Below are 15,793 nucleotides of genomic sequence, written 5' to 3' on the forward strand. Positions count from 1 at the left end.
TTTAAAAAATAGAAAACAGAAAAGAAAAAAAAAAGTTATGGATTCATTGTTTGAATATCTTATTATATTAAAAAAAATGATAATAATGAAATCAACAACGTAAAGATGGTGAAAGAGACAAAAGCAACAAGAATTTTTAGGATGGTACCGTGAACTTGCTAGTGATAGCTAATATATACTAGAGGCCATTTGGGGAAATGTCAAAGAGTTGTTAGGGATGTCCACAGGTCGATCTGGGTCGGGTTTGTGCCCAACCCGTAACCGACTTGATGACATAGGGTTGCCGGAAATAAGACTCGCCGCCGATCGAGAAAACCCACGGATCAAGTCAGATCAGACTCAATTGATCAGCAATCGGGTCGGTTGAAGCCGAAAAAGATGCTGCCGGAGGTTCCAATCGACAACGATCTACATTTTTTCATCGAATCTTCGCCAAATTTGAGCAAAACCCACTGGATCTAGGCAAAATAACCTTAGATCTTTGCCGGATTTGAGCAAAACTCACCGAACCTTAGCCTAAAACCACTTGATTTTTGTCGGAGTTGTTCAAAACCCACCGGATCTAAGCCATATTGGAGCAAAACCTATTAGATCATAGTTGGATCTAAGCGAAAACGACGAAATCTGACCAAAAACCGCAAGATCTTCACCAGATTTGAGCAAAAACCACTATGTTTTTGCCGAATCGGGGTAGATCTAGCCTCTTTCAAGGGCTTAGTCGGCTAAATAGGGTGGCTTAGCTTTTGGAGAAGGAGACCCTCCACCTGACTCGCCGGTGTCAGTTGTGGCACTCTGAGACCCACCGCCGACCACCTCTCTCCTCAAATCGAACGGTTTCAGTTTAGGTGGCTCCGAGTCAAGCAGATTAGTCTGTTCATAGTTGGGTTTGGACAGGCTTAAGAGTTGTTACCTAGCTTAAAGAAAAATTCTTAGGAACAAATACTAAAAAGAACTATAATACCAATATTACCAAAAAGAAAAATGTTTACTGTGGAGTCCAATAATTTGTGGCCCTGGCCCATTTTTACATTGGGGCTCAAGGCCTGAGCCGAGGAAGGATATAGCCAATGATGGGTAATAAAAGTCCAAATAGTCTTGAGACACAGCCGAGGATGATTCTGTCCTCGGCATATCCGAGGTCCCCCTAAAAGAAAGGGCAAAAACGGTATAGGAACAGTTTGGGAAAAAATCTAAAATATCTATGTCAATAGAGAAGGAGACGCTGGATAGTATAACGATCAAGAACAAAGGGAAAGCTGTCATTACTGCCATTCAATACTCTGCACCTGACAGAGCCATACTCTTCAGCTTTTACAACCACCCCCAACCACTCTAGGTATGGGCTAACAGGACAAGTCTTAAGTCCTAGGAAATTGAGCTTATACATGGATGCTGGTGAGAGGACAAATGCCCGTATAAAAGGATAAGAGAGGCAGTGTGAGAAGGGGGGGGGGGGAGGGGAGAACCCGTCCTCCCATCCATGGTGTCCTAGAAACAAGGAGAATAAGAAGAGCATAGAGCTCCCCAGACTCCTCGGACGAGATTCACTGACCGGAGCCAACCCGAACTACCAATCGGTGACCAAGACCTAGCCTTTCAAACCCACGCTCTATAAATGATATTGTTCGGGTCTTTTTATGTGCGAACCTAACATTATTATGGGTCGTTACAAATTGTGTCCTTACATTTACTAACTAATGTATCATAAGAATATGATTAATGTCAATTCAATAACATAATATATATAAATATTTGAATTTTTTTTTCTTTTGTAATTAATGATGCATCAATTTGTAAATTTTATATTATAAAATTATAGTCTCTCTAGCATCATTCTAAATGTGATAGACATTATGATAAGCAATAGTTATTCTTCATTTAAAAAAAATAAAAACTAATCCTAAATCCTAACTATTGCTCATTAAATATATAAATAAATATATATATATATATATATAACTAAACAAGAGAATAGTTATTCAATCCATTACAAGTTTACAAGGTATATTAATTATTGCATACCAAACAAGTCTTTGAGTGATCATTCATGAAGAAACATACACTTCTCTCCAAAGAGAAGGAATTTCAAGTTGACAAAGGAACGATCACATTCGTGGGATAGTAGAAAAAGACGAAGACCTCCTAGTAAATATATAAATTGCTTCAAAATCAAATGTGTACAATAATTTTGATTAAGATTTCACAATCAAATAAAGATACTATTCCAGCAACAATGTCCCATGCACCCGCTAAGAAAAGAACTAAAGCACCAATAAAACAATAAAGAACTTCCATCTTGATCGATAGATTCGATATAATAGCTAGCAATATTGAGATTTGAGTATCAATAGAAGAAAAAAGAAAACATTATTATGCAAGATAATAATGCAAAGACAATAGAAAGATAGCTTCAAATACTCTGACAAAGAAGTCATTTTTGCTAGTGCAATCCGAGAATAGATTTCAATACATAAACTTGCAGCCTCAAACGCAGAATGCAGCTAGCTGTATGAACAAAAAGTCTATCGAGCTGAAGACCATGCCCACCAGGCACAATGCTCTTGAGCTTTTGGACTTTAATTCGAACTAACCTTTGCCTTCTTCTCCTCCTCAAACCCATTCTTTGGTTACATAAATACCTCCTTGGAGCTAAACCCATTATAACTCTGATGATCAGCAAGCTCAACAATTTCAATAAAATCTCATGCACGTACACACCCACATCAAGAGAAATAGACTATAGGGAATGGAAGTGAGTTAAGGGTTTTTTATATACAAAGTAAGTAAGATTGATCAGGTAAAAATTGAAAGTAGCCATGTGAGGCCTAACTGGCTATGGGTTTGATTTTGTGGAGAGAAATGTAACATGAGTCTAGAAGCGGCCCAGTTATTTGTTCCTATCCGAAAGAAGTCAATTTTTGAATCGGTTTGGAAGGGACTACTCACGTGTATGGCAGCTTTTGAATTTATTAGCCACTAGTTTTTCTGAGATCATGACAATATATCTGTCCTCGGAATCCTCGAATTCTGGCACCTGTCTTTCCGTGATCACATGCATGGAACTGAGCTTATTAATTTGGTCCCCCACAATACGAGAAGATCGAATCGATTAATTGGCTGACAAGATTTGAATGATCATGATACAATTCTATTGATCATTGTGTGCATATAAGACAGTATTTCAGAAATTGCAACAAAGAAATGGATGAAGCTTGTGAGTTGTGTGACACTAATCTTTCTGTCGGTTTGGAAAAAACAACTTCAGCACAACATCTTAGTTTTCAATAATTTTATCTTCTTCTTTTATGGTCTGTTAGTGAGGCCATTTCTCTACAAATCTTATTCTTAATCACCTTAAAGGATTGAGTTTAAAAATGGCAATGTAAGTTTATCTTGGCCCAAGAGAATGAGCTCAAACATGTTCATGTATTGAGGTAGGGAAATCTTTTTTCCTAGGGTGCTAATCTGCCCACCAAGTAATTCATTTCTAGTTAAAAAGGGGAAAAAAATGGATTCAGCTCAACAAAGCATGATCATTATGAGATAATATGTATTGAGTGTTGCAGTACACCATGATTTACTCGATGAGATAATAAGTAACAAGCTCTTTAAAACCAATTTAATTAGTTTATTTGTTGTTGTAACTTGTAATGTAGTACACACTGATTCTATCTAGTTCAGCTTTATCTCTGTTAATTAGAAAGTGGTAAACATTCATTTCTGTGGTTTATTCAGTCCTATAACGAATTTTCTTTGATATAATTTCAAGATAAATTTAGTTATTCCTTCCTCCTCGAATATGCTCGAAGCAGGCTATGCATGAGTTGAACTAATTTTCGGGTTTACTCAACTCAAACCCAACCTAACTATATTGGTTTTGCCGATAACACAAATTAACCACCAACTTAATTGTTTCTAAAAATAAGTGAATAAAACAAATAGAGAATTATGTGCATGATAAAGACACACATGACGTACGTTTCAGGTTAATTTGGCTATGTAAGTTTAGTTTTAGATATGCCCTTCAAAAATAGAAAGTTTAGTTTTAGATATAAAACTAAATTTTAGTTAAGCTCGTTTAGCTTATCAATCTTATGAAGAATAAGCTAAATAAGGAATTGACCCCTAATTAAAGAAATTTTGAAGTAGCCTACTCTTAAAATCTGCATTGATTTATTCATACCACAATGGATTAAGTAGCTACTTTATCCATTCTCCTTTCTCCTTAATTCTAATCTTGACATTATGCATAAACTCTTAAACATGGGCACTAGGTTTTACACAATAATTGGCAGAAAATCAAAGTCGCTGCAATAAATTCTAGATTTTGGTATATATAGGAAGATATATACTCTTGCATACATTGTCTACTCTTTGATGAACTATAGGAAGAATGAAAATGGTAAAAGCTGCGATCAAAGTGGTTTTCCTATTTAGGCATTATCATAGTAGCATAAATTACAAGAAATTATTCTTGCATGCATCATCTACCCTTTGATGAATTTATTTGTGTTTTCCTTGTTCTTTGTAGATGTTACATTAAAAGTTCCTTGGGTGGATTTTCATTTACCTAAGAAACACAATTCCTTCCATATTAACTAGCTTATGGCCAAGAGCTTAATTGTTCAACTTAATTATATCTCCTAGTGTTTCCAACAAAGATGTTAGGAAATATCTAGGATTTAAATCCACCCCCCCCCCCCCCCCCCCCCCAAATTGCAATTATTGAATTTATCAAAAAAGAAGAAGTAAAAAAAAGTATATTTTCAGCCCTTTAAGTTTGAGATTATTTTCCTTTTAGCTCTTTACATTTCTAAATTTTCATTTTGGCTCTTCATTTTTATGATTTAGTTTTCATTTAAACCCTTAATTGAAAACAACCCTAAACTTTAAGTGCTACGAGTGTACTCTAGTTATTAAAAAAAAAAAAAAACACACAGAAGTGTAATATATATATATATATATAACTTTTTAGTATACATAGAAGTGTAATAAGTTCAAATTAAGGTTTTTTTTTTTATTAATAATGTTTTCTAAATTAGATGTATGAATTTGCACAAAATTAGAGTATAATTGGAAGCATCTTAACATAAAATTGGAGTACATTGAATTCAAATTTATTTATATTTTCTAAATTTAAATACATAAATTTGCATGTAAATATTATTAACAAAAATTAGAGTATAATTAGAAGCATCTTGACATAATTGGCTCACATTGAAAACTTAAAAGGTAATTGCTTTTGCGATTATAAGACGGTAAAAAGTAGCCTTTTTGGATGCAGCAAATTTTCTTGGGAGAAGTCTCCGTCTTGGCACCCGACAATACCTTGAAGGATTAGTCTTAGAATAAAAACCTAGGGACATATTGGAAAACCAAAAAAAAAAAAGTTAGTTTTTTGCGCTTTTTTTTTTTTCTTTTCCCCCTACCATTTATGGATTCTAATAAGGTCTTGTAATAATGAAGCTTCTTTTTTTGTTTTTTTTCTACAGCTGATTGTTCAACCAGTTTTGGATCTATTTGTGGGTCCCAGTTTTATGTTTATGTTTAAAAAGTTATGTCCAATTAACTATTTGTAGGTCTCACTTTACAATTTTGTTTGGAAGTTAGATTAATTAACTATTTGCGTGTCTCACTTTATTTATGTTTTTTATATATTTTTTTGTTTCAGTATTTTTAATAAAAAATCAATCAATTTTATTTAACCTTTAACTTTATAAATAGTATTTTCAACGATAACAAAATAAAACTTTCAACAAAAAACTAAATAATTAGTTGTTCTCAGATGAAAATCAAATACTGTTCTAACAGCCAAATTTTTCCTAGTTTATAGTTCATGTATGTTTAAACCAAGTTGGACGCAATATCTTTATCTTGTTTTCTACCGATTCTTCCATGAAAATTATGCTAAATTGCTAATAGTTTGACACAAGGTGAGAAATTTTCCACTTCCATTTGGACTCAAAAAGTAAAGATGGAAAAATTAAGAGTAATTAATATCAACTTAATCATGAAAACTTACGTTTCAGTCTTCTGCTATCTAATACATGAAACTTCTAATCCCACACGTGTTCTTTCTCTTCATTCATTCCCTTCTGTCTATCTACTTCCTTCCAGCTCCAACCAGCTCCAGTGGTTTGTGAGGGGATAGAAAACTCAAGTGGTGAATAATCATGCAAGTCATGAAGCAGAGGTGGGGATGGTGTTGGCACTACAGAAGGGAGTTTCGAGAGGAGCGCCTCGAGGCTGCTCATTGAAGGAGTAATCATCAGCTGCTGATTGAAGTTAATATTATAGAGATGTTCCATTGTTGATAAGGAAGAGTGAACTGTATGAGACGGTGAAGTGTAATGTGGACTCCAATGGTTGAACTCGTGAAGCTTGAATGGTGTTGTTGGTGATGATGATGATGTTGGGTGAGGTAGGAGGAAACCAGGGACACCATGAAAATAATTGAATATATTTTGTACTTGAGCAACGTAGCTGGGGTCTTCTGCTACCTGAAATGCCATGAATGAGAGAGATGATGGATATTGATGTATGTTGAGTGAGTGTACAGACATGCATATCTAGCTAGTTGGAGGGAGAGAGAACCTTGTTAACAGCTCCCAATTGAAGAACACCTTCTTTTACTGCAATTAGAGAGATTGTCTGCAACATTTATGGAAAATATCAATTAATATTTCAAATATTTTCTTGTGCGTAAATATGGTTTCCATTTTTAAGATTTTATTTCATTTACGTGACACTGACTTGGTGCACATCTTTCTTCTTCTTCTTTTTTTTTTTTTTTTTTTTTTTTAAATAGAATTCTACTCTAATTTAATCTAAGCGTATATATATGTGAAACTTCTTCCTTAAAACTTAAACCCCGGCTTTTACCCCACACCTCACAAATACTTATACTTATTCTTAGTGCACATCTTAAAATGTGTATTACTAATCTAAACCATTAAATAGTTCCATTTCTTGGTGAATGGAACTACTAAGACCATCACAAGCCCATGATTTTTTTTTTTTTTTTAAAGAAACAAACACACACGGGACATTAGTTGCACTTAATTGTAGTAACAAGTATCTCTCTCTCTCTCTCTCTGTGAATCTGTAAGAGGCAAACTCGAAATTATAATATGTTGGAATGAACATTCTACCGTGTAATTCATTTCATGAACCTCCAAATTCTTCCTTACTAACTTTCTTATAGACTTGTTTTATTATTATTATTATTATCAACATACGCTATTAGGCCTATTCAAGACCCGACCGGCACTAACAAAACCAGCTGGTGCCAATCCAAACCAGTCATTTCAGGGCTCTACTATAGGTGTCTGGCGTGGTGGTCGGCGGTATTTTGGAGGTACCAAAGACAGCCAACATGATTAGCAGTTGCTGTTTTTACACTTTAAAAAGAACCTATAAAAAAATGTTGTTCGAGATTTCAGTTTAAAAAACTACCTATAATTTTTTAAAAATATATGTAACACCTCAAGGTTTTGTTATCTCTATAAAAGAAAAGCTAATGCTTAATTAAACTATGTCATTTTGGACTTGATATTAACATCAAGTCTAAAATGATGTTGTTTTAGTATCAGATTATTATAAAAATAAATAAATAAAATCATACAACTTCATTTTAACATATAAGCCACTAAGCTTTATACAAAGTCGTTTCAATTTGAACCATTAGGTTAGATTTAATTAGGTCATATCAGACATTCACCCTCTCTCTTGTTAGCCTCCCTAAAACAAGTCTCCCCCTCTTCTCTCTCTCTCTCTCTCTCTCTCTCTCTCTCTCAACTTCCATCGTTTGCTCCCACAATCCTCTATTGCTAGATGCCACTATTCTCAAAGTTTCCCGTTCTCCTCTGTCCTCTTTGTCACAACTATTTTTAATTAAAATTTTCTATAAATGGTTTTGATACTCAATCCCTACTATGCTCCTCCTTGCAATGCTTTCTAACAGGTTCATTTGTGTATTCTATTTTCAACTGTTTTGTTTTTATCTTTTATGGGTTGGGTTTTGTCTTTATTATTTGTTTTTACTTTTTTTGTGATTTGAAATGGGATGTTTTTGAGAGAAAGATTGTGAATTTGTGTCTTTTTTTGTGTGGAATATTTGGATTTTCAATGACTATGATATGGTTTAGGGTGTTGACTACACTGTGTCTAGTTTCAGAGAAAATTGAAGAATAACCGAACTAACTACATCGAACCATTACGGTTCACCACACCTTTTATAGACCGATTTTCACCCCTCCACAAGTGAGGTACAATTAGGCACGAGGGAAAACTACCTGGTAGCCGGTAAGTGTAGTGTAAAATATACATATATGTATATATAATAAAAAACTGGTTGCACCACACCGTGTACAAACCTAGCCATTATTTATTTTGTGTGACGAATAGGTACAATAATTAGCTGTAAGTCCAAGGACTCCATGAACACCAACACCGCCACAGCAAATATCAATAACGATGATTATGATAATAAATGTTGCGTCGATGCACAAAAAGAGTACCAAGAAGGTTAGTAGGTGACTACTAGATAACATAGAGGAAAAGTGATGGTTGTACTCAAACCTTTATACCAGATTGAAACTGAGCTTTCCATGTCCTTGGCTGATACAAAAAGAAATGCAGTTCAAGATAGTCTCATGCATTTAGTAACGATGGATGGATCAAAGCTTTTAAGTATCCAAGAAGGCATGCATCAAGAAGAACTCACCCAGTCTCCTATGCTTTTCCATGCAGATGAGTTGTGTTCTTGATCACTGAATTCTTTGTGAAACCATCTATGAGTACTGTTATCTGCAGCAATTTGTCCAATCAAACTGCAAAGAGAAAATTGGCTTTTTAAAAAATTTAATTCGTTTGATTTTGAAAATCCTAACAAAGTGAGACATATACATGCACACGATGGTTGTTTAAATCTTACCCTTCTCCAAAGTTGTAAATTTCATGGGACATCTTGAAAAAGAGCTCAGGTTGCAGTCCAAGTTGAGGATCAAAGTTTTTGTGAACATATGAGGCGGTCCCAGAATCAAAGTCAGCTATTGGTTCAACAAAGTTGCAGAAGCCATCCTCCCATGCCAGCATCCTGAGCATATTGGCCGTGAAGCTTTACTTTAGTGCCTTATATATTGCATAAGAAAGTGCACAAACTAAAAAGGAGAGAAGAGTGTAACTTTGACTGAGTACCAGTTCCTCTTATTTATTCTTGATCTGTTTTTTGCTACTCCTTGGAATCCCCAACTGTTAAAAATACACAAGGGTTTAAAAGCAGAGAATATGAAAAAGCCTTGCAATTAATTTGGAATCATGATCATATTATCGTTTTTGTCTTCCTGGTAGAGACAAAACTCACTTTTAAATGTGGTGATGCTTACTTGGGTGGAGGATAATTTCTAGGTAAGATTCTCCAAAAGACTGCATAAACCCATTGAGAGTTCTCTTGTATACACAAGCTTCTCAATGTGTGTTGAAGGAGATGGGTGATAGGTATTGGAGCTAAGTATTCCTCCATCAAGCCTCAAATATTGATACCTCTCTGTCGTTTGTGTCTAAAGAGGAAATTCTATTATCAAAAGGAACTTCTACATTTATATCTCAACATTTTTGTCTCTTTGAGCTATCCCTGTTCATTTCCTCCCTAGTGAACTTTCCCTTCATCATTTTCATTTCTTCATCATGTAGAGAAAGAATATCGTGTGGTGTTGAGGATAAGGGCATTTACTATCTGGTGTCAGTAATCTTATGTATTATTTTTATAATTATGCATATGTTATTATTGTTTGTATTGGAGGGAAGGTGTTCACACCAAAATAATGATGCACCCTCTCACACAAGATTTCATATTCATGTCTCCTAGAGAATTGGTTTTAACTTCCATGCCATAGTTAGTAAAATACGGCACGTGTACATTACGGTAAGTATACAGACGGATATAATTCGGCATCTTTAAGAAAAGTACATTTCAAAAATTTGGCAGAAAAATACGGAAACGGAGAAATAACGATACGCGTATAGTACGTGTATAATACGTTTATTATTAAAAAAATCGCCATTTAAAATACGGAAACATTTGTCATAGAGCAATACTACATCCACAATATTTTCACAATAATTTTACAACAAATCCTAGATAGCTATTAGTGATATTAATGGTGACTCAAATTAGAACCATTAATAACTTATCACTTAAAATTTGTTATAAAATTACTGTGGACGAAGCATTACTCTGTCAAATACTTTCTTTTTTAAATTTATTTATGAAAATATACTTCTTTTTAAATAAATACAATAATTTTTATATTGCATAAGATTCTCACCAATTTAATTTTAAATAATCTATTTAATATAAAAACTGTTTTTTTAGAAATAAACACACACACAAGGGATTCAACAGACGTTAATAGCAACATTATTAAGTACTAATTGATATTCATTCAAAAGCATAATTGAATTATTAGCTATCATTTATTGCAATTTTTTAGGAATTGTTTAATTGCTTATTGCTATATTTTAGGAATTGTAACAAAGGATAAGTGTTTCACTCTTTTAAGGCTATTTCTTAGGAATTGTTTAATCATTTATTGTTGTAGTTGACTTCAACTTTTTCTCTTTAGTATTTTATGGCCCGTATGTTTTTGCAGTTTATAACTTTTGTGCGTTACAAACGGAAATGAAACTCTCATTCCAAAATAACGCGTAATTTATCGTACAGTTGGAAACAAATCGACAAACGGGAGTTTTATTAATTGTTACGTACGTACGCGTATTTTACATGTAACATACGCATAATTACCAACTAGGTTCCATGCAGCTAGTTTCTTTAGCGAAGGGATGTATTGGGTATTGATTCTCACACATTTTTTATTGTACACCATCTATACATATTATCTATTTCACATTTTAAATGTAAACATAAAAAATTTGATTATTGTGCATGAAATTATATACGTTGTGTGTATACAAAGTATACATTAATGAGCGTAAGAGAGCAATTATGGATTTTTATTTTATGTCACAAGGATATATCCAGTGGCAAAGCCATATTTTATTTCCAGGGTTGCCAATTCATAAAATTACATATATTTTTTAATTTTTTATTCTGTAAAAATTACAAGGAGGAGAAATTTTTAAAAGTTAGGATGGCCCTTCCCTTCCTTCGTTTGCTAGTAAATATATCACACTTCTCACACATTGGATTTGATCTTCTCTTTGGACGCTTCTTACTTCTTAATTACGTTGATGGGATTGGGATGCAAAGGATTAAGCTTGATCATATGCTCAGGGTGACATTTTAGTTATAGAACCAAGGTTTGGGAGTACTAATGCAAGACAATGAACTCTCCAAAGGGAACTTGATGTTTGAGGAAACAAAAAGAACAAAATGATAGGACTTAGGAATCACTATTTCACTACCAAAGTAATGAAAACAGAACTTAGGAATCATTACCCAGGATAACTTGGAATCACTACCAAGCATGAGATAAAGAGAAGAACCCTAACTTCATTAGCCGATGATCTACAGTCCACAATAGTAAGTCCTGGGATGACCTTTAATTTAATAGGCTCGTGAAATTACATCAAACATAGAAACATAAATAAACTCAAATGAGATTACATAAGTTATGGAAATAAAATCAAATCCCTCCAATAACATTAATCAACGTCAATCACCATAAATCAGGTCTAACGAAATTAATCAAACATTAACAGTTCCAATATGTTATTTGCACCAGAAACTCTATACAGCAACACCATCAAATTGACCCATCACAGAGTCTATTTTCTCCCCCCCCCCCCCCCACCCCCCTTTTTTTTCCCTTGGAAGCTGCTTACCTCAAAGCCTTGCAAAAGCAAATGTAGACACATATAGGGGTGTCCAACCCACCCGCCCAACCCAACCCGCCACCACCCGATCCGATTGCTCCGGTGGTCGGACGTGGGTCCCAACCCCAACGGGATGATTAAGGTTCTCCTCTTTCAAAACCCATAAAACTTGACCCACCCAAAATACATCGATTTCGCCAACTTTTCAAACATTCTAGACTAGATCTGTTGAGATCTCGTCGAAATCTAGTACAGATCCTTCAAGATTCGATAAATTCTCGTTGTTATCCAACGAAATCTAAGTCATATCTCGATGGATCCAGACAAATCTCGGCCCAAGTGACAAAATTCAAAACCAACTACTACAACCAAACACTTGACAAGACTCAAACCGGCCGATCTAACAAGTCTTCCAGGTCAATTTCGGATTACGTTTTTATCCATCCGAAGTTTTCGGTTTAAGTCCAGATTGGCACAAACCCGTCCCATGAACAGCCCTAGATGCATATATTTGCAAGAATAATATTAAAATCCAAATCAAGTTTATAGTAGAGAGAGAGAGAGAGAATAATAATGTATGTATAGAATCTTTCAGAGATTAGATAACTTGTAAGGTAGGCGGGGCCCTTTTGAAAGAAAATGAACTTTGCCTAGTGCCAAAAGAAAAGCGTGACAGACCATTATTTGATTTCACACTGACAAGCCAATAGGCATCAGCCAAGAAAGTATACTTACTGACAGTAAAATTTCTAAGGTAAAAGAGCCTATCATATCAAATTTGTCTTCCATCTCTTGATAATGACAGGCATTACTATTCAGCCCACGAGAGAAAGAAAGAATCAAAAAGACAACGCCTGTGTAAAAGTTTGTCACTTCTATTCTCAGAACAAAAAAAAAAAAAAAAAAGGTTGTCACTTCTTTTTAATCAATCTATCATAATGTGGAATATCAGTTCCTGTAGTTCTGCCTTCTGCGTATGACCCTTTTTTTATTTTTTAATGAGAGCATACGAGCAACTTGGGTGAACAGAAGTGTGATTTGAGCTGCAATTATATGAGGGCACTGAGCAATGTTTGTTTGCAGGAGTGGTGGCCAACCAAGAAAACTAATAGGTGAACTTTCTAGGGAAAAACAAACAAAACAAAAGTGATTGATGCATTTGATATGCACACAATTATACTAAACATCAACAAGAAGTTTATTCTTAAATAGTTTGCAAGGAACCGTGCAGGTGCGATGCTTCTCACCACATGCAAACAAGGGAATAATTATTTGTCGGATTTGTTATATTTGTGACTTAGTAGAGGGGGGGAAAAAGTAAAAAACTATTCATGGCAATAAAATTGCATTAGATGACAATATATTTGATCAGGATGGTAAGATTTAATTAGCAGGCCCATCCGAATGTCTCTGTAATGGATTTGTTATCACTTATCATTATAAAATTGTACTTGTGTTACTAGGAATTGGATAAATTGTTTAGCTTTTGAATCAATCTTATTTATTTTTAGCGTATAAAGATGTGTTTCTTTTAATTTGAATGTCATGTTTATCTTATAAAATCATTTATTTATATAGGTTGATGTTGAATAAGAAGGAAAACAAATTACTCTTTTTATGTTTTGATTTGTTCATTGTAAGGTGCTACACATAATGATTAGGGTCAAAGCTGCTCAATGCGTAAATTATCCAGAACTTGACTCTTATACCAATTAGGGTTGTCTAACCCTCCCGCCCCAACCAATTTTATCCAACTCGAAAACCAACCAACCCAATCCTATGGCAGACAGTGGCAAAGCCGATTTCAACCAACCCGACCAATCTCTATCATCTAGATAGTGGAGATCCCATAGTTCCATTACTATCTCATGTAGTAGTTATTGATGTAACCACAAGTATCTCTGAATCTACAAACTCTTCTATTTTTGTATCTGTTGCACGTGAATGTCCACTCAAGACTTCAAGAACACCTTTCTAAGGTTTAGACTCACAACTTAGTTGTAGACTAGTTGCAACAACTTCACTTTTGTTATCAAAGAATAATACTAGGGACACAATCTTTATCACAACTTTTGCCACAACTTGCTCACGTGACAAGTCGTGAGTGGTGGAGTTGTGAACTCACCACTTTTACTCCACCACTCATGACTTGCCATGTGAGCAAGTTGTAGCAAAAATTGTGTCCCTAACATTTTCCGTTACCAAAAGTTGAAATCACCAAGCTTCTAATTGCTCAACATGTGAATTATCCATAACTTGGCTCTAACACCACCATCAAGCTTAGCTTCTAGCCACTCAATGTTTGAACACCAAGCTTAGCATCTGGTACTCGATGAGTGATATTGGTATTTGTGGCACACTTCACAACATAAAACAAAACTTGGTTTCATCAAAGGAAACCAATGTTGAAAGTGATATTTCACTCAATAATAATAATATTTTCTAGCCTACTTTTCCAACATCAAACCATAAAATAAATGATATTATAAGATAAACATAACATAAAAAATTTATTTAAAAAAAAAAAAAAAAAAAAAAAAAGCTCATATTTGTTCATAGACTAATGTAACAATTTATCCATCCTTATTTAATTTATTTACCCAACTCCTAATAACAAAAATAAAACTATAAAACAAGAAAAAGACACTTGAGTTCCAGTTTGCTAGAGTCTCAAGTGTATACAAAAAAAAAAAAAAAAAAAAAAAAGGTTTGTTTTGGAGAAAAACCCTTCAAACTCCTCATATATCATTTTATTGGATGTGAATTTTGAAAATCTAACCGTTGAATTGCATGTTCCTTATATTCTTAACATGCATATCAAATTTTGTTCAAATCAGATGTTATTTACTATTTGATCAATAAACTTATTTCTTATACACAATTTTATATTACAAAAACTGGAAATTTAAACATTTAATTGATGACATAGCAATTAATTTTTTATCTTTTTGAAATTTTGCAAACATGAAGGGTATAATAAGAACATGCAACATAACGATTACATTTTCAAAATTCACACTCAATATAAAAATATATGAAAACTTTGAAAGATTTCTCTCCAAACCTTTTTCCAAAGTCACATAACAATAACTATAGCTATAGCCTTGTTTATTACCACTAAGATAAAACTAAAGGGCCGCTTCAACCCTGAAGTCACTAACTGGCATGGTATCCAATATTAATCTGTGTTCAGATACATAAAAGTTGCAGTTCCTTTAGCTGACCCTTAATCACCTCAAAGGGCAAAAATATGTGACCAGTTCAAATTAGTTAGGCCATCCCACTGGACCACAAGTTTCAAGATATGGAGCCCAAAGTGGACCTTCGATTAGTGTGCTTCCGTGAAATGAGCATCAAATATTTCACTCAGATTTCAAATAAGTCGTAGTCCTATACAACAGTGATGATGACCGATGATAATGCGGGAACATGGCAATCATCCAAGGTCCTTTTGTAAAACATGAAAATCTATGATTTGCAGCTCTTGTGTGGTTGGACACACACAAGTGGTACAATCGTCAAGCAGGTACACTTCAAAAGAAATGCCAAACTGCAGTTGGGGTGATTCATATATATTGAACATTGGCAAACAAACAAGATATAGGCCCCTCCATGCCCGGGGGTAAAATATAGCCATAAAGGCCCCCATTTTTCATTCTCAAAAAAAAAAAACAAGATATAGGCCCCGGCCCATGACAGGCTTCTTTTTGAGTTTAGTGGTTGACATGGTAACACCAGAGCCCTTCAGCTGTGTACTAGTGTTTGAGGGGCAAGCTCTTCAACCTCAAAACTTGACCAGTGAAGATCTACAGCAACCATGATACATGAAGGACCGACATGGGCTACTAAACCCAGCACCTAATCCATTCACTATTAACATGTGACGAAATTTGTCATATGAGAGCCTTGCTTCCTTTTTCCTTTTTCCTTTTTTCACATAATACTAAATCTCACTAAT

The 15,793-nt window shown here is 34.4% G+C and overlaps 1 protein-coding gene across 4 annotated transcripts; it reads right to left on the reverse strand.

The window, feature by feature from the left end:
• Positions 1-2,275: 2,275 nt before the first annotated feature.
• Positions 2,276-9,643, reverse strand: LOC126702565 (protein RICE SALT SENSITIVE 3-like). 4 transcript variants are annotated; one of them, XM_050401309.1, is made up of 8 exons: positions 9,387-9,641; positions 9,199-9,252; positions 8,936-9,097; positions 8,726-8,831; positions 8,581-8,619; positions 6,595-6,651; positions 6,023-6,500; positions 2,276-2,666 (listed from the first exon to the last, which is right to left on the reverse strand). In XM_050401309.1, exons 1-7 carry the CDS (start codon positions 9,521-9,523, stop codon positions 6,057-6,059), a joined length of 999 nt encoding a protein of 332 aa, XP_050257266.1. In that variant the 5' UTR covers positions 9,524-9,641; the 3' UTR covers positions 2,276-2,666; positions 6,023-6,056. The 4 variants fall into 4 exon arrangements, with proteins under 4 accessions (XP_050257266.1, XP_050257267.1, XP_050257265.1 ...); XM_050401308.1 differs by lacking the exon at positions 2,276-2,666 and adding an exon at positions 5,160-5,356; XM_050401311.1 differs by lacking the exon at positions 2,276-2,666 and adding an exon at positions 5,161-5,356 and having other exon boundaries at positions 9,365-9,487.
• Between the last annotated feature and the right edge of the window lie 6,150 nt (positions 9,644-15,793).

Source organism: Quercus robur, chromosome 10, assembly GCF_932294415.1.
Source record: "Quercus robur chromosome 10, dhQueRobu3.1, whole genome shotgun sequence".
In the NCBI taxonomy this organism is placed as follows: domain Eukaryota; kingdom Viridiplantae; phylum Streptophyta; class Magnoliopsida; order Fagales; family Fagaceae; genus Quercus; species Quercus robur.